The sequence below is a fragment of the Carica papaya genome, chromosome 2 (assembly GCF_054855325.1).
Source record: "Carica papaya isolate Zhongbai chromosome 2, ASM5485532v1, whole genome shotgun sequence".
In the NCBI taxonomy this organism is placed as follows: Eukaryota; Viridiplantae; Streptophyta; class Magnoliopsida; order Brassicales; family Caricaceae; genus Carica; species Carica papaya.
In genome coordinates this window covers 8,500,156-8,526,577 of record NC_142310.1, presented here as the reverse complement: position 1 = coordinate 8,526,577, position 26,422 = coordinate 8,500,156, and the positions used below count along the sequence as shown (strand labels likewise).

Sequence of the window (26,422 nt, the reverse complement as noted above, 5' to 3'; positions counted from 1 at the left end):
TATTTGTTATTATTATTATAAGTATACAAGATGAGGTAACTTTTAAAGAATTTCAATCAGATGAATAAAATAGTTAAATAAGATATTGAAAAACATATCATACCTTAAAAGAAAAAGATAGGATAAGAGGAGACATTAATCAAGCATTAATATATATTATAACCTACAACACGGTGATCTAATGATTATAATTATTGTATTCTATTTGAAGGTCACGATTTTGAACATCACTAAAGATATAGAGTTCACCACTTTGTGGGTGTATTACACACTGATAGTGATTAACTTATAATGCTTAATTGAGTAAAATCAAAAATTTAACTCACTAATTTGTTGATAGGATTATAGTTACAAAGTTGTGTTGAGTTTCAATAAATCTATTATATTTTGGAGTGAAATGAACATTTAATATCATTAGATTCTGTTAAGTGGTACAGGTATAATAAGTTAAAAATTTAACCTAACTTTTTACTTTATAAAAAAAAATATATTATTTAAATAAAATGTTAATCCAACCTTTTCTTTACTATTGCTTGACTATATTAAACATTGTAAGAAGTTCATATACATTATTATTATATTTAGCATAATGAAGTAATATTAAAGAAAAAGGCATGCTTAACATTTTTATATAAGTGCTCTTATTTCTCCCATCCCTAAAAATAATATTTGTTATAGCAAGGGGATTAAAAAAAGGCAGAAAGTGGTAACTAAGTGGAAGAATTGAAAAAGTTGAACATAAAAATAGATATTTTTTAAAGGGAGAAAAAGTGATCAATGTTGTTCTAACGCCCTCAAAATAAGGTAGTGATTGTACCTTCAATGCATAAATAGAAAAACTGATTCTCATAATTACTACAAATTCAAATTGGCATGATAAGCTAGATTCACAATGTTTTGACTGAGTATTTAATTACATATATATATTTTTGAAATAATGAACAATTGTTATTCGTTAGATAACAATACAAATAAATATGTAACTTATTTCTATATTCTCAATCTAATTATAATTTAATCATGCTCATATAGTAAAGACTGATATTTTTTCTTATAAATATATTTGTTAAGCCTTAGTATAAGGACACTTTTAGCGCATATTTTAGACCATCAGATTCAAAGTCCTTGTAAAGGGGACTATTTTAAGATTTTATCATAAACCAAAGAGTAATCTTTTATATATATATATATATATCTATATTATTTGTTATAGTTTATTTAAAAGAGTTTGAATCCCTAAGAAATGAGAGAAAAGAAAGAAGAAAATAGTGGAAGAAAGAGTTTGATAGACATCAATCAAAATAAGTCTCTCAAAACTAAACCAAAATGCATAGTATTACATATAGTTATAATAATTAAAGAAAAAGACAAAGAAAATAGAGAACAAAATAGATTTGTTAGATAGTAGCTTCCTAATAATTATTCTATAAATTTTTGAAAAAATTCTGGTCAAAAAATATTTTATCTATAATCTACTTTGTATAAGCATTTTATAGACGCAAAGATTACTTATTTGTAAAAGAATTGAATAATTTACAAATTTTTGAAAATTAATATATATAGAAGAATGCAAATTACAGAATACATAAAAAATAAAGAATGTATGAAATACATTGCCAATAAATAACAATGGCACATATCACAACAAGTTTGACATGCTCAAATGCTCTATGAGACTCACAACACATAGTGTACGTTGTATGTGTATGTTTTATTTTTTCTTTTTGAAGAATGAATAAATTAGAAAAATAATAACTAAAAAATAACAATCTAACCAAAGATGACTCTAAAATAAAATATAAGAAAGACAAGCTTATTGAAAGTAATTAATTATTTCAAGCATGTACTTTGATGTCAAGTTCTTTCTCCTGCTATAATCTTTTTTAGAAATCAAACCTTCCTAATCTAGTATTTCTTTTAAATAGTTGCTTTAACTAATTCTAGTTGTTCTCTAAATGGAAAAGCTCATCCATCAAACCATAGTTGGTGGATACATTGTTAACCGAAATCGTTAGCCCTTTAATGGTGTTAAATGCCTTTATTTACCTCTAGAATTTTTGATTGATTTACCCTAATCTATTATAATATGAGAGAATCAATACAGATCTTGAATTATTGCCGCAAGAATATATGACCAATAAATAGTTTTCAGTTTGTTACTATTTTTCTAAATTCATCATTTAAACACTCTTAGGACATATTTAATACATACAAGAATGCATAATCATTCACATGCATTAACACACGGGGGAACGAGTGGTACAAAACGTAAGGAGATATTCAATACAATAGAAAATGAGTCCTTAAGGCAAAGACAAATGAGAACCAGGTACATGAAACATTTATGTGTTATATGTCCTTTTAGAAAGAGAAAGTGAGATATATTCCGATATTTATATGGATGGAATTTCTTGTTGAGAGGCGATATTATATGTCTTATACTTCTCTTCTAGCCCAAAGTTGCTTTTATATAGAGTTATTTCTAACTCAATTCACTCCCTGTGTACCTTACTTTAAAAAAAAGGCTACGAAACACGAAATATCAAGTTAAGCATGTTGTAAGGGATTCATGTAAGAGCTTTTTGTTTTGTTAGACTAATGCTGTATAAAGTATTAAAATGTTGAAGAAGCTAGGCTTTAGTTTGTCATAAGTTTTACTATTGATTTTATTTGGCTTGGCCTTTGATAATAATCATTTTTCTATTGCATATTTAATAAATATTGTGGTATAATTTTATCTCTTCATATGATGTTACATGCATTTCTGTATATTTCATCCCTTATTTCCCTTGCCCCATAGTTAATAGATTTGTGAGGCGTTATTTTTAGTTGATCAATTATGCCCATGTTTTCTACTCCTTAACCCATAAATAATTTTTTTTTTCTTGAAAGTTACTCTAGTTTGGAGATTATTCAATTCTTAATAAGGTCTTTCCTCCCCATAGGTTACTTCATTGTGAGATTTTCATATTGAGAGGTTATCTTCTTATTGACTAAGAGTTCTCGTCCTTATGGGTTATTACCTAGTGAAGTTTGATATAAGTTATCTTAATACCTTTCCTGTAATATGATATGCCACCATACCTTATACCTTCATTTCTGATGTTACTCTTGGAAGACTAAGCCTTTTAGCAGTGTTTACACTACTAAATTCGAATATCACTAAAATTTTTATAACTTTCATTAATAAATGAAAACTCATATAGGCATAATACATATCGTTTGGGGTTATTTTGCTAGCTAATAATGACCTACCTAATCTCAAGTTCCTTGACATAACATTATCACTTGGGCTTTATATTTTAATCATACTAGATAATATTACTCAAAATTTTATTTATTACCTCTTAACTCCCCTATCTTGTAAATCGTATATAACTTTCCCTGAAGGTACAAAATTAATATAATTGTTATAAAGTGTTCAAGATAAGTCTTCTCATGATGCCGTTATAGGGACTAGGTACTCTCACTACTTCTCAGTAATCTTGAAGATCTTTTATCTTATACAAGTTACGAGAGTTAATAGTCAAAAGAGCATTTTATTAGGTTCACCTTATAACAAAACCTGATGGTTCAAGAAATTTTTTGTTTAATTGTACTTTATAGAAGGCATATAAAAACATCACATACATAGACTCCTAATGTTAATCAAGATATATAGAGTTTATACTTGGCTAGAAAAGAGAGGTCATTATAATTTGATTGTATGATAAACTTGTACATCTTCAAGGTTGGTAATAGACTAGATTATCAGATGACATAGTCATTCTTTTAGTTTTTCTAAAATATAATAGATCTATGCGTCTCCTTTCATCCCCACTCAAAAATACAAAAATAAAAAATGTTTTAATCTTGCATCATGTAAAGGAGTTACCATCAGTTATTAGTTCTCTCACAATGGAGTAGATGACACTTGTAATTGAGAGATGTTGATATATCTCAAAGTTTTCTAGATGTTGATGGTAATCTTACTCACTTTTCTCCTTATAATAGTTTTCTATTACATCTTTTATAGTAGATACATTGGATAAGAGTCACAATCTTATTTTCATACTAAAAAATTGTATGAATTCATGATAAGTATCATGAACGAGTCAGCCATGAAAACAAAAATGTATAATTTTACTTAATTTGTCGTTCTTCTATTTGATGATTTTGAGATTGTATATATCAACAAAGATTTAAAAAGATCGAGTCTCGAGCGTAGTGTACTTCACTTGATTTTTAGGATGAGCATAACTTTGTGTAACAATTCTCTCATAAGTGCTCGATACCGTATCACAAGAATTCATATGATACTTTATAATATTTAATTTCAAATTCTAATTTTTTTTTTATATATTCTAATTGTGTGTGTGAATATGTAAGTTATTACTAAATATTCTTTATGCATATTTCAAATAATTTGTGTGATACTTGTCACGTGTTTCGAATAATGTATCAATCTAGTATAAAAGTCGAATTTATATATTAAGTATAGTAGAGTTGTTGGAGGTAAAAGGAAAAGTGTTTGTTTTATTATGAATTAGTAAGAAAATAAGGAGGGTAAAAGAGAATTGATGGTGGGTAATGGTTGTCTTCTTTGTCCAAAAGGAGTAAACAATGCAAGGAGGCATGAGTGGTGTGAGGGGTTAGATTCCTCAAACTGGGGTAGGGAGTCTTCATTTGTGATCATGTCGGGAGCTACTTTATGCTTTTTAATTACTCCAAACTCTCTCCACTACTGTTCCTTGAAACCGACTGCAGGAGATTCCCTAACTCCTCTTTTCATATATTATCATATAATTATCTATACACACACACACAAATATATCTATATATATATATATATTTTTGGTGGTGGAGGTCAGAGAAGCTGGAGAGAAAATGATGGCTGCTGACGCGATATCTTCTATGCACCATTCTACCGTGACATTGCAAAGTGGTTGACATCAAGTTTTTAATTAGGAAAGAGAGAGAAAGAAATTATTACCTTCAATATTTCGTTTTCTGTTGTAGATTTTTTTATTTAATCTTCTAATTCAATTTATTAATCTATTCTTCGTTCTAATACGAATCAAGCACTCCAAAGTGAATTAATTACACGAATTATATAAGATATATCATATTGTATGTCTACATTAAAAGATTATATTATTATAGTATTTAAATATCAACCATGTTAAATTAATTAATGACTTTTTCGTTGCATGGAGATGATTTTTAATTTTAGAATGAATGTATGACTTTAAATTCATTCAGACCTTATAAGTTAAATGTACTTATATATTTGTATTAAAATATTAAATTATCATAGTATTTAATTATCAATCATGTTAAATCAACTGTTTACACTTTAACTGCATGAAAAATATTTTTAATTTTATAGGAGAATGGAAATTTAAATTCATATCCAAACTTTCTAAATTCTAAGTACTCATATATCCATATGAAGATATTAAATTATTATAATATTTAAATATTAATCACGTTAAATTAACTAATTACTCTTTCGCTGCATGGGAAATATAGTATGCTAAGTTTATATTAGTATATGATATTCAAATCTTATGAGTTTCATGTATTCGTATATCCATATTAAGAGATTAGGTTATTATAATATTAAACTTTCATCGAATTTATACTTCATAAAAATTATTATAATTTTTTTAGTGAAAAGAATATTTTACGGAAAAAAAAAAAAAAATTTAAAAATCTCTTGGATCAAAATCAGTAAATACAAAGAGTGTGAGTAGTAGGTGAAAGGTACAAATAATAGTAGTAAACAATACAAATTAAGGCACAGACATGCAGCACAGAAAATTAAAAGAGAATTAAGTAGGGTATTCCATCTTGTGACGGAAGGGTTGATGTGGGTAAAGAGTATAAAGACACACATATACGTACACACAAACTATTTTATAAAGCGTGTAAATTAGCTACTCTTGGGGAGACAATCAAAAAGAAAACTAAAGATCAAAGAAAAAAGAACCATTTTAAATGCCAACTTTATGATTATGATCTGTATTATTTGCACACAAACATATATTTATTTGATTATAATGCATAAGAGTTTTAAAATATTTACTAACCATTCCTCAGTATTCTATACACATTATATAATTATAGGTTCGGATTACATATTTATAGAATTATGACTTGGAATTATATTGTGTAGAATTATAAGTTTTGAGTTATATTGTGTATTGTATATTTTGTTGATGTTCAGGTTAGAAAATTAATATATAAATATATATATATATATATTCTGTTTTAGAATGGCAGGACACAAGTATCAAATGGTACATTTGTCATCATATAAGCTAGACAGGTGTTTGGCCCAAAACATTTAATTAAATTATTATTTTTTTCTTTAATTATGAATATATGAGACCCTTTTATGCAATTATCAATCCCACTGTCATCCCCACCCAGATGTTATAGCAGAAGATATAGGGAATAGATTTTCACTTAATCCCTTAAAAGAAAAGAAACAGAGAGAAATGGATTGATGTAATTACTTTTATTTTTTTAGTTTGAAAAAGGAAATCTTTTATTTTCTAATTTTTATCCGTCTGCTCTGAAGTTCGAAGAGAATATAGAGAGAGAAGGAGAGTCTCTTTGTGTGTGTTTTGTCACGATCACTGGATGCACGTAGAAACCCAGAAGGTAAAAAATTCTTCTCGAGAGTTTTTATTTTAATGGGTAAAATTGGATGGAAACTATAAATGGTATAAATAATTAATAATAAGATATATATGTATGTAGACGTTTGTATATATATATATATATGTATATCTGTCATCATAGACTAACTTCGTCTTCTTCAGTTTCTTACTTCTTCGCCACCCGTCTCTCTTTTTTTCTTCCTCCTCCTCTGTAAGCACTTTTCTTTTGTTTATCGTTATTCCGCTGTTGTTCTAATTACATTAATCCCAGATTGCATGTGAATTTTTTTTCTTTGTTTGTTTCAAAGGGATGTTGAATTGAGATTTTTTTATGATCTGGGTATGTTCTCTCTTTCTGTGAATTCATCCTGTTTGGTATATATCAAATGATTGAGGTTTTTGGTTTGTCAAAATATCGATCTGTGGACTGCAGTGATCGTACCAAGTTGATGGATTGCTTTGTTGTTGTCGATTCAAACTCTGTGCACATGTCGATTTTGTTTGCTCAATCAAATCGTGGGTTCTTCTTTTGTTTGACGGCTCTAGAAAATTTTGACGGTCGATATATTTATTTTACAGTCTTGAGCATATGGAGTGTGTTTATGATCTGGAATTTGAGTCTTTTCTAATCCAATTTTATTTACCACAAGCTGTTTGGCCGGTGATTTTGTCTTCTTCCCATACATTTGCCTTTAAACGGGTCTATAATCGCTTGTAAAGGAATTTTGTATGGGGTATTTTGTATCTTAAGTTTCCTCAAGCTGAGTTTGGTTCCTTTGTTGTTGTTTTTTGTTTTTTAAGTGGAGCTGTAAAAGCTTTTACAAACATGGCTCTTTCTGGGGTTTATAAAGATAGAGGAGAGCTGAGGATTCATGAGAGCTTGGATGAGCTTAGCACTGATTTAGCAGACTATATTGCTGACTTATCAGAGGCATCAGTGAAGGAGCGAGGCGTGTTCGCTATTGCTTTGTCTGGTGGTTCTCTTATTGGCTTAATGGGGTATCAGCACCTTCCTTTTTCTATGTTGGGTTTTTCCATTCTGTGATTTTGGTGTTCTTGTTCTAAAATTTTGGTGGGAAACAGAAAACTATGTGAAGCTCCTTATAACAAGACAGTAGACTGGGCTAAGTGGTATATTTTTTGGGCGGATGAACGCGTAGTGGCGAAAAATCATGCCGATAGCAATTACAAGCTAGCTAAGGATGGGTTTTTGTCCAAGGTTTGTATTGCCTTACATCTCTGCCTTTACAATGTGCAATTCTAGAGGAAGTTGGAGTGAAATGCTTCAAGTTAGCTTCCTTTCTTCAAATCTGAACCCTTTAACTTCTTTCGCAAGTTAATGGTTATCAAACATAGAGTGTAGATCTGCAATAACTGTTCTTTAATTATTTTCATGATGACATGTTTTGCTGTAGCTCAGAATCAATATTTTGCTTCAAGTGAAAATTCTTTTGGCTTATCCTTTTGTGTTTTCCTTTTCTTTTTTTTTTTTTAATCTTTTCTGAGAAACTATCCTTTTATGTTTGTAGCGAATGAATATTCAGCGTTCTTTTAGCTAAGTAAGTAGTGTTAGTTTACCATAATTCATTAATTACTTCCATTAACCCTTTGAAAGTTTTCTGCTATGTGAAATACATGGGGACACGGATAGTTTTACTCTGATCTGATATTCATTTTACTATATTCAGGTAAATGATATATCAAGTGCACAAGTTGCATGTGCTCAAACTTCTCCATTAACTACATACACTCTCTGCATGACTGAGAACTGGTCCTTGATTCACTTTGTTTTTCGTTTTTGAAGGAAGCCTTCATTTATTATGTTAGTAAAACAAAGAATGGCCATTTTGTTGTACCTACTACTTATTGTGGGTCAAATGAAATGTCTGACTCCCTTAAGCTTGTAAATGTAAATTTGTCCATTCTGGTCTATGGGATGGAGCCTATTTAGCATTGTTTCACTAAAAACTTGGACAAGAGCCCTTCAATATCTGCAAATGTCTTACCTCTGTATTTAATACACTGAAATAAAATCAATGAACTGTTCTTTAAAAGATTTAAATTGTTAAATTACAAAACCCATATAATTAAGGTTTAGAATCAGTCTTCCAGTTTGTATATTTTTGCTAGTTCTTAACATAAATGTGAGATTGAACTTTATGTATATTGACACTGTATCATGCTCTGTTGTTCATGTGAGATTGAATTTAGTCTGTATCATGTTTCTCTGTGGCATATTAACATCATGTAGAATCTGGGAAGCATAAGCAGCTGATTGGGATTTGAATTACAGATCTGAGGGCAAAATTCACTACTTGAGTCTTTATATAATATGCTAGACGTCACTTGCATAACATGTGATGAAAAGATTTAAATAGTTTAGATGATATACCAATCCCATCTTTGACTGACCAAAAGTTCATTATATTTTATGATTACCTTTGCAGATAGCCTAATCCAACTGAAAATCATAAACCTTTTTGATTATCACAGAATTAAGCACATCTAAATTGTTTTCAAACATGATTATTAACTTCATGAAATGTGCAATAAATTTAGAGATAGAAACTATTGATTATTGCAACTTGTACATTGTAATTTGAATGTTCCATGGAATACTTTATAGATGTATTTAATTTTACACCGAAGTTCAGGCATAAACTTCCACTAGATTGACCAGTCAATCAGTGTAGGCATTTTGGGGGGTCTTGATTAGATAATTTATAATCCAAGGGTGGGATGATTCTATAGTCCAAATAGTAATTCTTCTCAAGCACTTCAGGACTTGATATAGGATTCATTTCTATAGTATCTTTTGAAATCCAAGACTTGGGTATTTATTGACCGAGCTTTGTATAAAGAGGGTATGTATATGTAGAATAATAATTTAGTTCAGTCAGTTATTTCATCGCCTTGTAGTAATTTAGTTCAGTCAGTTATTTCATGGTTCTCAAGGCATAAATAGACGTATGGAGAAAGCAGTCATGATGCATCAATGTTAGGTATGAAATCCATTGGTCTAGCACAAAAAGGGCTAAGAATAATAGGTAGCATTAACTTAGCAACAGGTGACATTTAAAAAGTTGTAGCAGCTTCTGCAATATTAGAGCTCCTTCTGTATAGGTTTTTTCCTTTTCTCTTGCAAACTCTTTATGATAATAATGAAACAAAGAAGTGACAATTTTTTCAAGTGCATTTTTCTGGGAAATTCTAGTCCTCTAATATGAAACAGTAATATGTCAACTTGATTGGTGATTTCTGTTGTTCATTATTCTTGCTGTCCATCCCTTGGTCATTGCTGGCAAAAATACTTTCCGTTGCTCTGAAACACACTTGTATAGTTCTAAGACAGGTAATACACTGATGTGGGAACCTTTGAAAAGATGTTTCCAGTCTTGAATTTCTTTCACCAAAGAAGGAAAAAGAGATTTATTGCTCACCTACTGCATCATTTTAGTCTGTATTTCATCTCAATTCATCCATGTGCTCATGATAATCTGCATTTTATGGTGTTAGGTGCCATTAGTTCCTGGTCATATCCATTCTATTAATGACACTGTGTCAGCGGAGGAGGCAGCAGAGGACTATGAATTTGTCATTCGTCAGTTAGTGAAAACACGAATGGTCAGTGTTTCTGAGACTAGCGACTGCCCGAAGTTTGATCTGATTCTTCTTGGAATGGGTTCTGATGGTCATGTTGCCTCACTATTTCCTAACCATTCTGTGCTTGATGAGAAAGATGAATGGGTAACTTTTATAACTGATTCTCCCAAGCCCCCACCTGAGAGGATCACATTCACTTTGCCTATCATCAATTCAGCAGCCAATGTGGTCATGGTCGTGACAGGTGAGAGCAAAGCAGAGGCTGTTCACTTAGCAATTGATGATGTAGGACCTGACTGCTCCTCACTGCCTGCACGAATGGTCCAGCCAACAAAAAGGAAGTTGGTCTGGTTTTTGGACAAGCCGGCAGCCTCAAAACTTGATGGTATTCAATTTTCCGAGTAGAGTCTCTTGCCTAAGTGTAAGTTTGTATGTAGTGGGATACAAAAACCTGATATAATCTTCCGTCTTCCATTAGCTTTTGCTTGTTCTTTTTCGGGTTACATTAGCCGTTTTGGCCTGCCTTCATTTTGTCTTGTTTTGTTTTTTTTTTTCATGAGTTGGGTAAGTATGGTGATCTTTTTGTAAGACGAGGCAAATAAAGTTTAGGCCTCCATGCAAAAGCTTTTTCCCCATATCTGGTTCCTTGAGGTGAAGGCAGGCTGATACCTTTCTCATAGAAATCCAGATACTGGGATGTGGAAGCATAGTGCAAATCCCAAAATGTAGTTTTTTTCATTTTTTTCTTTTTTTCTTTTTCACCTACTTCTCTCGCAGTTCTGAGTATTGCCAGCTTTCTAAGAGATCAAACAGAATTGAAACTGTTGTTTTACAAGAAACCTATCAAGCTTCAGCTTCAGTTGGCATTCTCATGGTCCTCAAGGTGGAGTTTCTCCTAGAACAGTTAGTTTATACCCGTTATCTATGAAGTGAGAGTTGTGGCCCTTGAGCTATAATGGAAGTTTTTTAGACATTAATGGAGAGAATATATAATGTCCATGGTTACATTTGTTAGGCAAAGAAGAATGCATATGGCTCTGTTTTTTTTTTTCCTTTGAATATAAGTTTTACTTTTAATATCTGTTTCTGTTTCTTTTTCTTTCTGGTATTTTGTTTTTACTCAAGTAGCATTGATTCGTTCGCCTAAACTCCACCGACAACTTGTAGCTCTTGTCTCGCATACGTCCAGCAAATGTTGAGGAGCTTTTAGTATTAAAAATGCCTTTTACTTTGTACAAAACCAACCCAGTTTGAAGACAGACAACTTGCAATTCTTTTTGGTTCTGAATTGAATAAGCTAACTGCATATTTAAATTGATAATAGATTTTTAAATTTGATAAATTCAGCAAAAGCATCAATTTGGAATTCTTAAATTGGTAAATCAGTCAAGTGCGTATATCTCGTAAAGCATTTGGGCCTTGATTATGATTAAAAAAAGGAAAGACACTGATAAGAAGTGAGCATTCAGAAACAATATAAAACCTAACTCATCTCAATAATTTGACATCACACTCAACTGAAATCAAAATCCATACGTAGCTCCAAACTATTCCAAGGTTAAATAATGGAGTAACAATTGATATTTATCTCCAACCCAATCAAGACTAGTGTGGGCTAGCACATTCCTCAGGGATAAGATTACGACAAACTAATGCTACTATTGTAATCCCTGAAATAATATCCATCTCTGTCGAAACCCATTAAAAAATTATGTCCAAGTCATGATTTAATGTTCCTTGAAAGAAAGTAGTTTCTTTCTTTGTCACTAAGACCTATCAGTTACACAAAATTAATAGTGACACAAGAAAATTTTTACCCTTTGGAGGAAGGACAAAAGTCTCAACAAATCAAACCAACGAATAAAGTATAAGACAAGTCAAACCATGTGCAGCACTCAGTTACAAAATTTGATATGCTGGAGAGCAGAACCATTAGAACTATCTTACTAAATGCCTTGGCTGGATATTCAAACAAACAGTATAACCCTAGTCCCCAAAAGCAGGGAGAGGAAGAACCTACAATGTTCTCTTGACTACAGGATAGCCAAAGGAGAAAATGGAGAAGAAAGCTTTACCGAATGAACCTGTAAATAACTTCTATTCAGCTTTTGGGATGGATTCACGCCTTACAACTCAAAAATGGTAATAGATAATGCTACATCAAGAAACTTCACTAGTGAAAGGGGAAAGGAAAAGCTATGCTGGAGATGGACAAAGGGAGCTTTACAAGGAAGAGGAAACTCCTGACAGAGACATGTAACTACATGGATCAGGGAAACCAATCAGATCAACTTACAGACTCCAAAGTTCTGTATTCCTTTTCTGTTATTGACTTTATACCATCAGGATCAGGCTCCACTTCTTCCATGTCTTCTTTAGGAGGAAAGCCACGTGTTTGTGCAAGCAACCATTGATCTATGACTCCACAGTTGATTGCATACTTGATTGCCCTCTCCAAGTATCCTTTATCAGTAATGAGGTCTGGCTGAATTGTCAACATGCGCATTAAACCTGAACAAGGATGTATTTAACTTAAAGTGGATTACAAGAAGATCAATGCCCAGAAAATTTCACGAACTATTACATGAATGAAATAATAATGTTCATTTATCATTCAATTGCTAACAAATTTTCCCAGTTTTGATATTCATATCAGAATTAATATTGTGTATTTACAAAATAATTTTGTTTGTTTTAGTTGCCCTCAACCCACCTTGAATCTTTTGGGTAGAAATTCAACCCCCACCTTAAAATATAGGAATTAAATATCCACTTATAAAGAATTCAAAGTGGGCGTACTCGAAGACAATAAATAATCTTATAATTATGCATATGAAGAGCAATAGATGATAGAAGTAGAAATTGAAATGAAAGATGAAGCAAATGCAACCTAAAGGTTGATAAAGAAGATCGATGTTCATTAGCATTTATTATTATCATACTGCATTTTGGAATAGATCATTTTCGCCCAAAAAAAATGCATCTGTTTTGCAAATTTTTAGGTTTACATTGTGGATTTGTAAATGAACTTCATACCTTTGGCGAACTCATTTATTCCAAAATAGCTTTTGTTCATTTTGCCTCAAAATCATAAAGTTTAATCTTGTAAAACATAACAAACATCACTGTGGAAATTAAATGGAGCATATTTTAATGGTGCTTGTGGCTAGGCTCAAAAGATATGACTATTGAATTCAGATGCTACCTACTCTCTACAAAGTCTCGAGACAGAGGGCAGACATGTCCATATTCAAGTGAGTCCACTAAATCATACCTGCAACAATGCCATCTCCAGATGCTGACATATCATGAGTGAAAGGAGTAACGGGGGCATCCTCCATCCCATAAACTGCACCATTGTGCTCCTTAGTGTAGTAGTGTATCTTAGAAGTCCCATTTGTTACAAACAAAACCTTGAGATTTTCTTTCCAATGTGGTTCAATCACTTCCGGTTCATAGTGGAAAAACTTTGAACTGGCATTATTTCTGGTGTCAAATTCTTCAGTGGGCTTAATCCCACATAGAAACTCAAGTTCTTGCTTGGTAACCTCAATAAAATCCGCAAGATTCCACACTTCTTGTATGAACACTTTGGTCTCTTCACTGGAGTGCCAAAGTGGTAATGGAAGGTTGACATCATAGAAAATGACCCCTCCTAATTTCTTTGAAATCTTAATGGCTTGCAATGTAGTTGATCTCATGGTTTTTTCAAGCAAGGAATGTGTGCTAAAGTAGAACATTTTGGCCTGCATTGGAGATTGTGAAAGAGGTGAATGATATCATTAGAGCATTTGAACAATGTTTTTTAAGAAAAAATAAATCATTGAACAATAATTTTGTTCTTTGATGTTAAATCTACTTAGAGGAGAAGTGACATACATCTTAGTTGTATTTTGCAGAAAACGAACTATTAAAGAGATAGTAAATTAAATTAAATGGTATAAGGGTAAATTAAATCATTTATAATTTATTATGAACTTCTTTTTCCTTTCTAAAAAATTTATATATATAGAGTAATAATATTCAATATAATACACATCAAACCATTCTTAACATGGCATCATAGCAATGTTAAAAAAAAAAACCTAAACTCTTTCCAAAAATCCTAAACTAGCCTTTGTCGCCAAAAGACAATAAGAAAAACCCTATACCCACTTCTGGCCTTTACAGCTTGCTTATATAAAGTACAACCCACCCTTCATAATCAGAAAATGCTCCTGCCCCACTGGAAAACAGCCCTGCCACACCAAAATATAACCTATCCTAGTGCTCACATTTATTGAACAAGAATTCTATTTTATCCAACCTTATCTTCCGGGGGAGCAAAATTGAAAGATAAATATATAGAATTTTCAACGGACTTTATACCACTTTTACCACACCTCAAAACCATCATTACAAAAGTACGTTCATAATCCATTAAAAAATTGATCACCACAATAGAACATTCAAACCCCATCAAAAAATTCGTCATCACAAGAAAACTTTCAAAATACATCCTCTTAAGAGATTATACCAAATCTTAGATTTTCTGAGGTATACATAAGAATGAAGATATCAAGTACTAAACCAAAACTGGTCCAAGAATTCGATCATGATCCTAGAGCTGAGGTAAGTCCTAAAAACTTATACAATCTGATAGTGATATGCCTATCGCATTTCTAAAGTTACAAGAGAATGCACGAAACATCCTCTATATCTTATCTCACAGCTTGTCCCATTTGATAAGTGTTCATCAATCCATAGAAATTTTTTCACAAGATTAAATAATGAGTTTATCCTAATACAGTATTTAAAATATTATTTTGTAAAAAATAAAAAAATGCTATGAGCATGCAAGTGCTTGAAAAGAACCAAACTTAAGAAATTATGGATTTACCCAAAGGCAAAAAACTGGTGAGATGCAAATCCGTTTTTACAATCAAATATAAGTTAGATAGGACAATTGAGAGATTTTTTTTTAAAATATAAAAAAAGTATTATTATGCACAAAGGTACCAAGAGGGTACCGCCCGTTTACAAAGTATAGTTACGAGTCAATCAAGTAGTTCATAACAATTCCAAAATCATCCCAATATTTGATGTCATGACCTAATAAAACATAACTAAAAGTGTAAATCTATCTATTTCTAATGTTTGTAAAATTAGTCTCAATAATTTCAAAAGTTTCGCATTTTTTTCTTCCACACAACCTAAAAAATAGTTAGTGGAATAAGGAACAAATGTTTTTTTCTTTTTTACAAAAGCTCGCCCAAGCCCACAACTCTCTACTCACATTCTGGTAAAGCATTCTTTAAGTTTAAACCTTCCAAGCCATTCATCCTCCCAAAATCTAATGACAAATGACTGTACACAGATATATGAGATTAACTATTAAGAGACATTTGCACTAGTAACCAAGATGAACATTGTGCAAATTTTGTTGTCATTAGTTGTCCATTTTGGTTGACAACTATAATAATTTGATGTAAAAGTATCTTCCTATGTGATGATCTAGAAAAAAAGAATTTACATAGATATTCTACCAGGCATTAACAAAGAAATTTGACCAAATAAATATGTAAACTAAAGAAGGCATTGTGTGGATTAAAACAATCACCAAGAACATGGTTTGACAAGTTCACAAGAGTGATGATAGATATGATACTTAAGCACGCCCCAGAAGATCACACTCTTTTCATCAAACATTCAGAGATAAGGGGAGTTATAGATCTCCTAATATACGTTGATGATATTATCATAACAACAAATGATAAGAAGGAACAATTAACATTGAAACAGTGTTTGTCGAAAGAATTTGAAAACAATGAAGTAAGGAAGCTAAAACATTTTTTGGGAATTGAAGTTGTCCACTATACATATAGAATTTTTATTTATCAACAAAAATACATATATGATCTGTTACTAGCAAGCTAGCATGGAAACTAGCTAGCACTCTTATTAATCTCAATCACAAATTAGGAATAGTAAGGAAGATGCGCTAGCAAAAAAAAAATGTATCAAAAATTAGTTGAGAGATTGATATACCTATCCTACACAAAACCAAATATCGTCTATACAGTAAGTGTCATAAGCCAATTTATGTACAATCTCAAAGAGATGCACCTACAAATAGACTACATATTATTGCAACACCTAAAAAGTCACCAAATGAAGACATTATGTTCAATAAGAATGATAAATTGCTCTTAGAAGTCAATACTGATGCAAATTATGCAAGATCAGTTGCAAACAGAAGATCTAATACAAATTATTGTATTTTCCTTGCAAGTAATTTAGTTACCTGAAGAAATAAGAAGCAAAACAAAGTTGTAAGATCAAGTGCAAAATTAAAATTTGGAGCAACGGCACAAGAGGTATATAAACTATTATAAATAAAAATAATTTTGGAAGACCTTACAGTCAAGTGGGAAACCTCATGCGCCTATAATGTGATAACAAGTCGGTTATAAGTATCAGTCATAGTTCAGTGCAATAAAACAAAACCAAACACATCAAGATCGATAAACATTTTATCAAAGAAAAAGGTAACAATGGCTTACTGCCCTATACATGCCTATCAATTCTCAATTGGTAGACGTTTTAACTAAAGACTTAAAGAATCAAATATTTCCAACTTTTATTTGTCAAGTTGAGGATGGACAACATCTACTCTCTAACTTGGGAGGAAATGTTAAAGAAATGGTAAATTAGCTAAATTGGTATAAAAGAAAATTACACCATTTGTAATTTATTGTAAATTTCTTTTTCCATTCTAAAAACTTGTATATATGAGTTGTAATATTTAATAAAATATACATTAGGTCATTCTTAACATGAACTAATCATAATGCCGACAAAAAATAACCCTACCGATCCCACATCAAAAATAAATATTCAGACGGAAAAATAAACTAGGTTAAAACAGAGTAGCAGCAGCAGCTATGTGGAATTTCTATCATCAGTGTCACCAAGATTCTTAAGGTAAAATGCAGATATCCTTAAATAACTATAAACCTGTTCTTCTCACTTTTAAGAGAGGCAGGGGAGAGAGAGAGGTTTGACGTTCAATTCATAGAGGATGCAAGGTTAGGGATGTTTTGTTAGTTGGTTGGGAGATTATTCGAACATTTTGGCATTTCTTCTGTAGGAACAAAATATTGATTCTCCCACACAACTAATCACAGAAATCCATTACCTCCTTCAGCACGTCAATACTGATCTCAGACTTTGATAGAGAATCCTCCGCGCATGGTTTGACACAAGTCAACTTCAGACGACCTCTCTTGCCAATCTTCATTAAGGATATCGCTGTTGGCCTTTTTCCATCAATACGAACTGATCGGGTTTGAACATTGCTCATATTCAGATAACACAGCATTGCTTGACCATAATCATCATCCCCGACCTTTCCCATGAAAGCAACCTTGCCACCTAAGTTTGCAAGGGCAATTGCCACCCCACCTGCAGACCCTCCAGGAGCCCTAATAAATTTTTCAGGGGCCCAGATTGTGTCTTTCATTCTGTCATGGATTTCATAGTCTATAAGCCTGTTGGCTGGCCTTCCTGAGGGCACGAAGGCATGCTGTGCAGCTCCAAAGCAACAAACAAGAGGAGGCCATCCATAGGTGAAACTAATATCTTCTCCTCCATATTTCTTCAAATCTATGTCATCCTCACTCTCATCATCCACTTCCACAAGTGAGGAGTCCGCAATATCACTAATCTCAGATTCACTCGCTTGCTCCTCCATATTATCATCCTTCTTAGCCCTTCGCCTCCTCACTTTCTTCTTAGGTTTCTCTTCCTCTGTGGTAGAAGAAGCTGATAGTTCTGAAATGATTAACTGAGAGTCATTTATTAAGGAAACTAATTTTCAAGAATATATAATCAAGTATATTCAATGAGAGAGAAGAACTCCCATGAAAAAGGATATTGGTCGGACCTTTCCTTCTGCTCCTTCGTGGGATTATCTGGGTAGTCTCGTCTGATGCAGATGTTGTGTTCTCATCATCTGAAAAATCACTATTCACCTCCAACTCAGAAATCTCCTCTGGAGTATCAGCAATAGCTTTCTTTCTAGTTCGTGCACCAGCTCTTTTAGGAGTCCTAGATGTTTTCTTTTCAACAACTACATCATTCTTACTGATTGCTTCTTGAGGAGATGTACCATTTAATTTCTTCTTAGAGGTAGCTGCAATACCCCATTTACTATGCAATCTGAAATCCTGAAATTGAGTAACGTGCAGAGACTGGTAACAATGCCAATTGGAATTCCATCTGTGTATTTTGAAAACCACGAAATCAGCCAATTTAATAATAGTTAATTTAACTTCATAACCATTATGGACAAAGCAATATACACGATAAGGCCCATCTATAGCTTGCAAATGCCAATTAATCTCCGGAACCAAGTTCTTACATCACTAGAACACAAGTAACACAAAGAAAGAACATCTAACGAAGCAAACCCAATTCACTTTTTCCTCTTACAATCAAACCCAGTTAATAATTCCTTGTTAAACACAATGTAAACAGGATAAAAGGGAAGGAACAGCGCAGAATTTAGTCGATCTCAAATAATTTAATCCGAACTAAAAAAATACGAAAAGGAACTGCCTTTCAAGGATTTGAGATGGAAAAACTGGAGCGAGCTATGCGACGGAAAAGGGATAAAATTGCAACTACGAACACACAACATTATTATGCATATGCAAAAGCCTATGAATGAAAAGTTGAACACGCAAAAACATAAAAATTAAAACATTATACACTGAATAGTCAACAAGAGAGAGAGAGACAGAGACAGAGAGAAACCTGGACAATGAAAGGAACTGAGTGAAAGAGAGAGACGTCATTAACAGAGTTTCTTTGAAAAAAAAAATTAACAACGAACTTTCGAATCCGAAATGAGAAAACAATATCGTGGAGTTTTCCCTTTCGGCTGGGGGTTTAAGCAGGGAGCGGATGAGAGAGAGGTTTTAGTTTACTCCCGCTTATTGCTTGGTTCTCTCCAATGTGATTATAAATTGATATTCGCACCGAAGGGCTTTAAACGGTGTCGTTTTTAATGCTCCCATCTCTCAAAATTTACTTCACTAAAGAGTACCCGGAATCTGGGCATCTAAAAGAGTGAAAATTTTATATCTTATCAGTTTAATCATTTCTTAAATTTAGCAATATAGCACATTTTCTTCAAAAGAATCGTCATGAAAATTTTGGTTTAAGAACAAGAATAATCAACCAAAAGGGGATTCCAATTTCTTCCCCCTCAAAACAATGGAAGTTTTATGGGTGGCAGAATCTGAATTGCATTAGTTTACCTACTGTTCTTCAACTAGAAAAGAACCATTTCAACTAGCATTTTAGATTTAAGAGTATTACAAGAGAGTTTTGTATAGATCACATAGAATTCAAAGCCTCAGCTTCAGCCCTTGCCATTGGATCATCTTTAACTTCTTTTTCATCATCTTTTTCTCCTTCTCGCTCCTCCGCTAGTTTCTTCCTGTGCAACTCCTCAGCAGCCTGCATTGCAGCCTTGTTCTCTGCTTGAATTTTCTGCATTTCCTGTTCTTGTTGCTGTCGCTCGAACCATGTATCCGCATCCGCCCAAACTGAACATTCACAACCGATCTCATTACCGTAAGTTTTCATTCTTGAGATTGTATAGTTTTAATCAGAACTGCTTTTCTTGTAATTATCTAAAATAGGAATCCCTGATTACTAATCAGAGTAAGAAGAAGCTTACAAGAACAAATCTGGATCAAATTTCTTTTCTTAGTACCAATTAGAAGCTAGCTATATTCAATTAATTGTCCTAAAAGTAACCCTAAGCCCAAAATATAAGAAGTAAAGACGAATTTGAGACATAAAAGTGTTTGGAAAAGGTGGAAGGGAGAGGGGGGGAAGAGGAGGAGAACGTACTAGGTTGAGCCGCCCAGCCCTGCTCGCCACCCTTGATCCGCTCGGGGAGAGCGTAGTTAACGGTAAGGACTCGTCCATAAAGCTCAGAGCCGTCCATGTTGTCCATGGCGGCGGCGGCGTCTTCTTTCTCGAGGAAGGTGACGAAGCCGAAGGAACGGTGCTTCTGAGTGGCTTGATCTAGCGGCGTCTTCACATCCTTGATGTCTCCGAAAGGTATGAAAGCGGCGTGCAGTATCGCCTCGTTCACTTCCTCTGCCAGACCACCCACATACAGCGTGTTCTTCTGCACTGCCTGCTGCGCTGCCATTCTCTCTTTCTTTTCTTCGTCGGCTCCGCTATACCAGGGAGGTATCATTTCTTCCCGTTTACAAGCTACTATTTTACCTCTCCTCAGCTTAGGCCCATATGGCCCAGTAGTGATAATTTTTTTTTTTTTTTAATAAATATAACATTATTTTCAGGTCATAGATCCTCTTAATATTACTAAATGATTGATTAAAAAAGCTTAAAATATTAATTTTAATAATAATTTATAAATATTAAATAAAACTTTGCAATGTTGAAATTCAATTTAAACACAATGCTGGAAGGATCTTTTTATTGTTTGGAATTTTTTGTATTGCAATGTCTAAGATAGTATTACGCAATAAAACTCTAAAACGAACCTGGCGGAGTATGTTGTTATAGGCGAGCTAGGGGGAATCTCTTGCTCAGAAATAATGGCGTCGTCATATTTAGCTATGGAAGTGAGCCAATGCAGCATTTGATCTTGGTGAATCACCAATTGTACAGTTAAATATAAAAGACATTGTTGGTAAAAGCCACTTCTTGCTCTTGCTGGCTTGTTTCTCCAGTGACTCTAGCGATGGGCGACTCCTCATTTTTATTCTTCTTATTAGCAAATTTTTGAAGATGTCAGATTTAGTTAGAATTTTATACCATAAAACAATAACACTTGATAACTTTTGTTAAGAGAGCTCGAGACTTCCTCAAGATTCCACGTCATTGACACTCGATTTTATACTGTTGATACTTCTAAGAAAGTGTGAGCTCTAGACTAAGATGCAGAGGAGAGAACAAAGAAGCAAAAGAATGAGCCCTAGCAATTTCCAGTTTCGGGTTTAACCCATTAAAATGAGTGTAACATGACATCGTCAGATAACCAACCACCTGTGTCAATTTTTGCATTTGATTTAATTTTTATGTCACGTCATCACCATGTCTAAAATCTTCCAACGGCATTAGTTAACTTGAATGGATGGAGATTTATTTGTTTCAGTTCAAAGCTTTTGGGCTAACATGAACCAAAAGAGTACATAACAATTTTTAAATATTTTGAGAAAAATTTGGTATTTTAGCCTGAGATATTAAAAGCTATGCTGCATCGTTCCTCATCATGTGATTAAGGGAAAAATTATGTCCAACCAAACCCAAAATCTAAAATCCCTTTCAAGTTTTTGGAACAGTAATCTCTATCCTTCTAATTATTCAAGAATCCTGAGAAATAATTACTCCTTTGGAGCTTCTAATTATTCAAAATTTGTCACAACAATTTTTCTTTCCCATGCAGCCAATAATGGAAATTTTCAGTTGCTTCCCTTCTTTCGTAAATACATGAAGCCAATCCCCACTGAGATGCTGAGAATGCCCACAGGAACAGCCCAGTACTGCTTTGACAACTCCACAAGTTCCTTGAAATACTCTGTTGGCTGGTTCTTGTGAGAAATTTCAAGTTCTGGGATTGCTGGAAAAGTTAGATCAAGCTCACCAATGAAGAAGTTTTCCATGAGCTCCCTTGCGGTTTTGCTGTGCCCAGCATCTTCAAACTCATCTGTTGCATCTTTCCCTTCAAAGCAAATTATAAGAAGCCAGTCAGACCAAGGAATAATGCCTATACACTACAACAATGTTCTGGATTCCCTTTGGACTAAATTTGTTTCATGAATTAGAAAAGTGGAAGATATTATCACTTGGCAACGATAATATAAATACCAGTTACAGCAAGGACTACGTCATCTCCGCCTGGGTGCTCATCTAGATACGTGGTCACATCATATATCTGGAAGAGATGAAAAGCATTTTAAGAAATTTCGGGGGAGAAATCTGGAAAAGTGGGTTCCGGTAAAGTTAATATGTTTGAGAGCTCAATGCCAAGAGCACTTAAAATTTCTTTGAATTCTTAACAATGTGCAATCATCAGAGAAGGACAAATAAAATTAGAATAATGACTTAAACTCTGGTTTGAACAACAGAAATCAAGGCATCATATGCTTTGCGAACTTGCTTCATCTTTGAAATTAACATTCACAAGTCAGCATGAAGTGAGTGTATACATAGCAGATTCCAAGTGATTTGAATGATAACTTGTTTGCAGGAAGCAGACAACCTATCATGAATTCAGTTATCATTTAGAATGTCTTTACAAAAATTGCCTATCAACTGATTTGTAACGAATAAATTTTCCAAGCTTTTGCTGCTGGCAGCAGGGAAAGACTAAAATATTCCATAGCATCTATAGCACAGACTGAAAATGGCAGATTAAAAACATTCTACATCACAGAACCTATTCACCCGGCATGCTAGTTCAAGTAATTTAATGTGAAAAAATTTCATCAGTTTGAAGATGAGGGTTCAAAATGTGTAGACCAGGCACCAACAAACAACTTGGTAGAACATATAGAAAGTGCATAACTGAGCAAACGAATTTGCATCAGTTTGAGAATATATCTAGGATATTTCACCTGTACCCGGAATTCTCACAAAATTTGTAATGCCAAATTTTCGAGAATAAGTTTAACCCATCACTAAAAACGTAGAAACAAAGCACAACAGATTTTGTCCAAAAAGCAAACCAAAGCAAAAGCAAGCAATAAATATTGTCATTCATATACAAATTTATCTCCCGTGAACATGATAACAGATTCATAAAAAAAAATGATAATCCAAAGAAGCCATTCTATTTCTTGTAGCAACATTATTTCAAAATATAACAATTAGGTTCCAATAATTCTAAGAAAAAAAGAAGCAGTATTTTTTTACAACTTATTTAGAAAAGATATGCTTACTTCAAGTACGAGAAATGAACGTTCAAATTCAAATGGATTTCAAGTAGAACTCAAACAATATATTTCAAGTTTTCACCATTTAGACTAAAATCTTAACTTCCTTGGAATGAAACATTATCCTTTCAATTAACTGTATTCTTTTGTGATTGAACTAACAATACATTTCCAAATAAATTCCACATGATGAACTCTATTGCTCTAAACATTATTGAGTTTGAACAAACAATCAAAGCTGCCTCCCAAAATTCGTAAACTGTTTAACTGGAAGCTCAAGAGGATTTGTATAAGCATCAATCACAAAGGCAACACAGCTTATCCAAAAGAACCCAGAGAAACAACCACCCAACTCAAGCTATGATCACAGCTAATACAGTCAAAGACGAGAAATTTAGCAACAAAAGAGATCGAAATGGAAAATAAAACAAAAACCCACAAAATAAAAGCTGGAAAAAAAACAGAAGATCAAAGGTGGAAATGAATTTGAGCTAATTGCACAAGCACGTTCTTCAAGAAAATTCTCCAACAAAGAAAAGAAGAAGAGACTACAGAAACCTTATAGCGTTGACTAACACAGTTGGTAAATTAAGGAGGAGAAAAGAAGAGAGGAAATGTAAAGCTACCTTGCCATCAATGACGACCCAGCAATCGTCCTTGGTATTATGGCTGGAGGCTTCTTGCAATGTGTAGAGCTTGGTGAGAGTCGGCATACTTGTCGGGGCCAAGTCTTCTCTCCCCGTTCTAACAGAGACAGAGATTTTTGCCTAGAACGGGTCTGAGAGGGATTTCCGTCCGTCTTCTTCCCCCGTTTAATCTCTTGGGGATGTAACCCGGGTATACCTCCCGTTTAATGCGAAGAGGAGGAGCAACCCTAACGGTTTGTTTAGACGATAGTTTAGTGTTTAGTAAAAATGGTATTTGATTATTTTACGATTTTTTTTTATTTATTTGCATTTTCAAACATATAATAAAATTTTTTATACAATCAGGTACGGAAGGCTTCGTTTGGGGGAGGGAGACAGAGAGTCAACTTATGCAGCTAATGGAAATGATGAAATTGAAGTCAATTGAATAGAAGGGAGGTTAAAAGAAAAAAAAAAAGGAAAAGAAAAAGAAAAGAAGAAATCAATAGCAATGAAAAGATAGATAGCAATAATTTATAATTTTTTACTACTTTTAAATTTTTTATTATTATTTTCTTACTATATGATATAATGAAAATAAAGAAAGAAATGATGATTTAAGAAGAAGAAGAAGAAGAAGGAATTATAGGAGATTTGCAAAACTGAAATTTCAATTTTGCATTATCAATCCTACTAATGTAGCTCAATTGTGAGAATAGTAACAAAATTAAAATTAATTAGTGATTAACATAATATGGTTCATTAATACCATAATTAAGGTTGTGATTTTAACAAATATGACCCTATAGACAAGAGGTACATGGTTGCATATTCAAATGCTAAATCAGCTTCTATGAATATGCACATATCTAAAAACCCTAATATTGATATATATATATATATATAGTTATATACTAAGGGATTAAATGGTGTCATTCTCTTTACACCTTGTTTGGATCATAATAAATGATAGACAATTAATGTATGGTACTTCACGGGTGTGAGAAAATCATATTTATTTCAACTTCTAATGGTAACAAACAGTATCTGATTGATAAATTTGGGATGAATTTTAGAACCATCAAATCGATAATATATGATCGGTAGGTTACTTTTTTTTCTCTTATACCCCCATATAATATACTTAATTCTATTTTTATCATCACAAATGAAAACCTTATTTTCTCTTCTTTCCTCATTCACGCTGCACGTAGGGAGGACCGAACTGCTCGCATCTTCTTCTTGTTCAATTGATCTCTGCTTGTTCTTCTTCTTCGATTGCTTTCAAATGTTGGGTCCTTAATTCTACTTTTGATTTGTGTTCTTCACTTTCTTGATCAGTAAATATTTTTGTATTTTCTATTTAATCTTTTTAGGATAAAGTTCTTTCGTTTTTTCTTTGATTTGCATTCTTCATCTTCCCGATGGTTTTTTATTTGAGTGCATGTGGAAATATAAGTTCACTTGCTTTATCAATTTTAGAAAGTGGAGTTGTCAATGATGATTTTCTTACAATTTCCATGAAAAATTTTCCATCGTGTTACCAATTTCAGAAAGTGAAATGCCTCTTAATATTGCTATCAACAAATTTTCACAAGTCAGTTGATGCAATTTAAAACTATATATAGCAGTATAATTGATTAAGTTAGTGTTAAAGTGATCCTCTAGAGATGGTTTTTGTAACACCCAAAATTTTTATTTTATTTTATTTTATTTTTATTTTTATTTTTATTTAATTTTTATTAGAATTTTGTTTAATTTTATTCTATTTTAATATTTAACTTATAAGGTTTTAATTTAATTTAATTTAATTTAATAGAAATAAAAATAATAATAATAATAATAATATAGGGTAAAATTATTTTTTGGATTTAATTGAAATTGATTTTGGGAAAAAGGGGTAAAAATTCGGATTCTTGAGGTATTTTTGAAAAGAAAATCGAAAATCGGAGGTCAAAACGCAATTTAAAAAAATAGTACCACGTCAGCAGCCACGGCAACAGCCCAGTCAGCAGCCCCGGCCAACCAGGACAAGCCGCGTGACAGGGACGCTGACGTGGGAAGCCACAAGAGACGGAGACACGTGAGCGATCCGCGTGCGCGCGATCAGACGGCCTAGATCGGTTCCCGTGCGCACGGACGACCCAGATCAAAGGCGCGCGTGGACGGTCCATATCTCACGCATGTGGACGATCTAGATTTGATCACGCACGGACGGCCCAGATCGCATCACGATGGACGATCCAGATTTATTTTCAATTTAATCGCGATCGGACGGTCCAGATTAAATCATGATGGACGGCTCATATTAAAAGGGGAGGGTTATAAATAATCGCATTCACACCCAACCCCAAACCCTAGCCGCCAGAACCCTCCTCAGAGAAGACGACCCAGCCACCGGAGGAACCGGCCGCCGCTACCCGCCGTCGCACCGGAGGACTTTCCGACCGCCAAACGAGGTAAAATTTCTCCCCTTGGCTCGTTTTTTGATGCCGAACCTCCCTGTGGCCAAATCAGAGCCAAACTATCAGCTGATTGGTCAGAGAACACCGCCAAAGTCCAACGGCGCCGCCGCGAGTTTCCT

At 33.2% G+C, this 26,422-nt stretch overlaps 4 protein-coding genes across 6 annotated transcripts; 1 reads left to right on the top strand and 3 right to left on the bottom strand.

Moving 5' to 3' along the window:
- The first annotated feature begins 6,400 nt into the window (after window positions 1-6,400).
- PGL1 (6-phosphogluconolactonase 1) lies at window positions 6,401-11,329 on the top strand. 2 transcript variants are annotated; one of them, XM_088213164.1, is made up of 4 exons: window positions 6,401-6,648; window positions 7,449-7,646; window positions 7,731-7,866; window positions 10,164-11,329. In XM_088213164.1, the coding sequence occupies exons 2-4, from the start codon at window positions 7,474-7,476 to the stop codon at window positions 10,653-10,655; spliced, it is 801 nt and encodes a 266-aa protein (XP_088069290.1). In that variant the 5' UTR covers window positions 6,401-6,648; window positions 7,449-7,473; the 3' UTR covers window positions 10,656-11,329. The 2 variants fall into 2 exon arrangements, with proteins under 2 accessions (XP_088069290.1, XP_088069288.1); XM_088213162.1 differs by lacking the exon at window positions 6,401-6,648 and adding an exon at window positions 6,810-6,858.
- Window positions 11,330-12,060: 731 nt separating this feature from the next.
- On the bottom strand, window positions 12,061-19,385 carry FLN2 (fructokinase-like protein). The gene is made up of 5 exons (XM_088213161.1): window positions 19,047-19,385; window positions 18,175-18,509; window positions 17,428-18,062; window positions 13,525-13,996; window positions 12,061-12,761 (listed from the first exon to the last, which is right to left on the bottom strand). The coding sequence occupies exons 1-5, from the start codon at window positions 19,085-19,087 to the stop codon at window positions 12,538-12,540; spliced, it is 1,707 nt and encodes a 568-aa protein (XP_088069287.1). The 5' UTR covers window positions 19,088-19,385; the 3' UTR covers window positions 12,061-12,537.
- Window positions 18,370-20,525, bottom strand: ATE1 (ATPase E1). 2 transcript variants are annotated; one of them, XM_088213166.1, is made up of 3 exons: window positions 20,154-20,525; window positions 19,614-19,843; window positions 18,370-18,509 (listed from the first exon to the last, which is right to left on the bottom strand). In XM_088213166.1, exons 1-2 carry the CDS (start codon window positions 20,506-20,508, stop codon window positions 19,632-19,634), a joined length of 567 nt encoding a protein of 188 aa, XP_088069292.1. In that variant the 5' UTR covers window positions 20,509-20,525; the 3' UTR covers window positions 18,370-18,509; window positions 19,614-19,631. The 2 variants fall into 2 exon arrangements, with proteins under 2 accessions (XP_088069292.1, XP_088069291.1); XM_088213165.1 differs by lacking the exon at window positions 18,370-18,509 and having other exon boundaries at window positions 19,516-19,843; window positions 20,154-20,524.
- Window positions 20,526-21,518: 993 nt separating this feature from the next.
- LOC110824142 (cytochrome b5) lies at window positions 21,519-24,129 on the bottom strand. Its single transcript, XM_022054695.2, has 3 exons — window positions 23,839-24,129; window positions 22,146-22,212; window positions 21,519-21,999 (listed from the first exon to the last, which is right to left on the bottom strand). The coding sequence occupies exons 1-3, from the start codon at window positions 23,923-23,925 to the stop codon at window positions 21,740-21,742; spliced, it is 414 nt and encodes a 137-aa protein (XP_021910387.1). The 5' UTR covers window positions 23,926-24,129; the 3' UTR covers window positions 21,519-21,739.
- Between the last annotated feature and the right edge of the window lie 2,293 nt (window positions 24,130-26,422).

Coding starts and splice junctions, on each gene's coding strand:
- PGL1 (XM_088213164.1), top strand. CDS start 7,474: ATGGCTCTTTCTGGGGTTTATAAAGATAGAGGAGAGCTGAGGATTCAT. Junction 7,647..7,730: donor TCTCTTATTGGCTTAATGGG/GTATCAGCACCT, acceptor GGTGGGAAACAG/AAAACTATGTGAAGCTCCTT. Junction 7,867..10,163: donor AGGATGGGTTTTTGTCCAAG/GTTTGTATTGCC, acceptor TTATGGTGTTAG/GTGCCATTAGTTCCTGGTCA.
- FLN2 (XM_088213161.1), bottom strand. CDS start 19,087: ATGACGTCTCTCTCTTTCACTCAGTTCCTTTCATTGTCCAG. Junction 13,997..17,427: donor GTATTGACGTGCTGAAGGAG/GTAATGGATTTC, acceptor TCTCCAATGCAG/GCCAAAATGTTCTACTTTAG. Junction 12,762..13,524: donor TGGAGATGGCATTGTTGCAG/GTATGATTTAGT, acceptor ATCCTTGTTCAG/GTTTAATGCGCATGTTGACA.
- ATE1 (XM_088213166.1), bottom strand. CDS start 20,508: ATGATACCTCCCTGGTATAGCGGAGCCGACGAAGAAAAGAAAGAGAGA. Junction 19,844..20,153: donor GGGCTGGGCGGCTCAACCTA/GTACGTTCTCCT, acceptor GTGAATGTTCAG/TTTGGGCGGATGCGGATACA.
- LOC110824142 (XM_022054695.2), bottom strand. CDS start 23,925: ATGCCGACTCTCACCAAGCTCTACACATTGCAAGAAGCCTCCAGCCAT. Junction 22,213..23,838: donor GGGTCGTCATTGATGGCAAG/GTAGCTTTACAT, acceptor CATCTCTTCCAG/ATATATGATGTGACCACGTA. Junction 22,000..22,145: donor CGTAGTCCTTGCTGTAACTG/GTATTTATATTA, acceptor TTTGCTTTGAAG/GGAAAGATGCAACAGATGAG.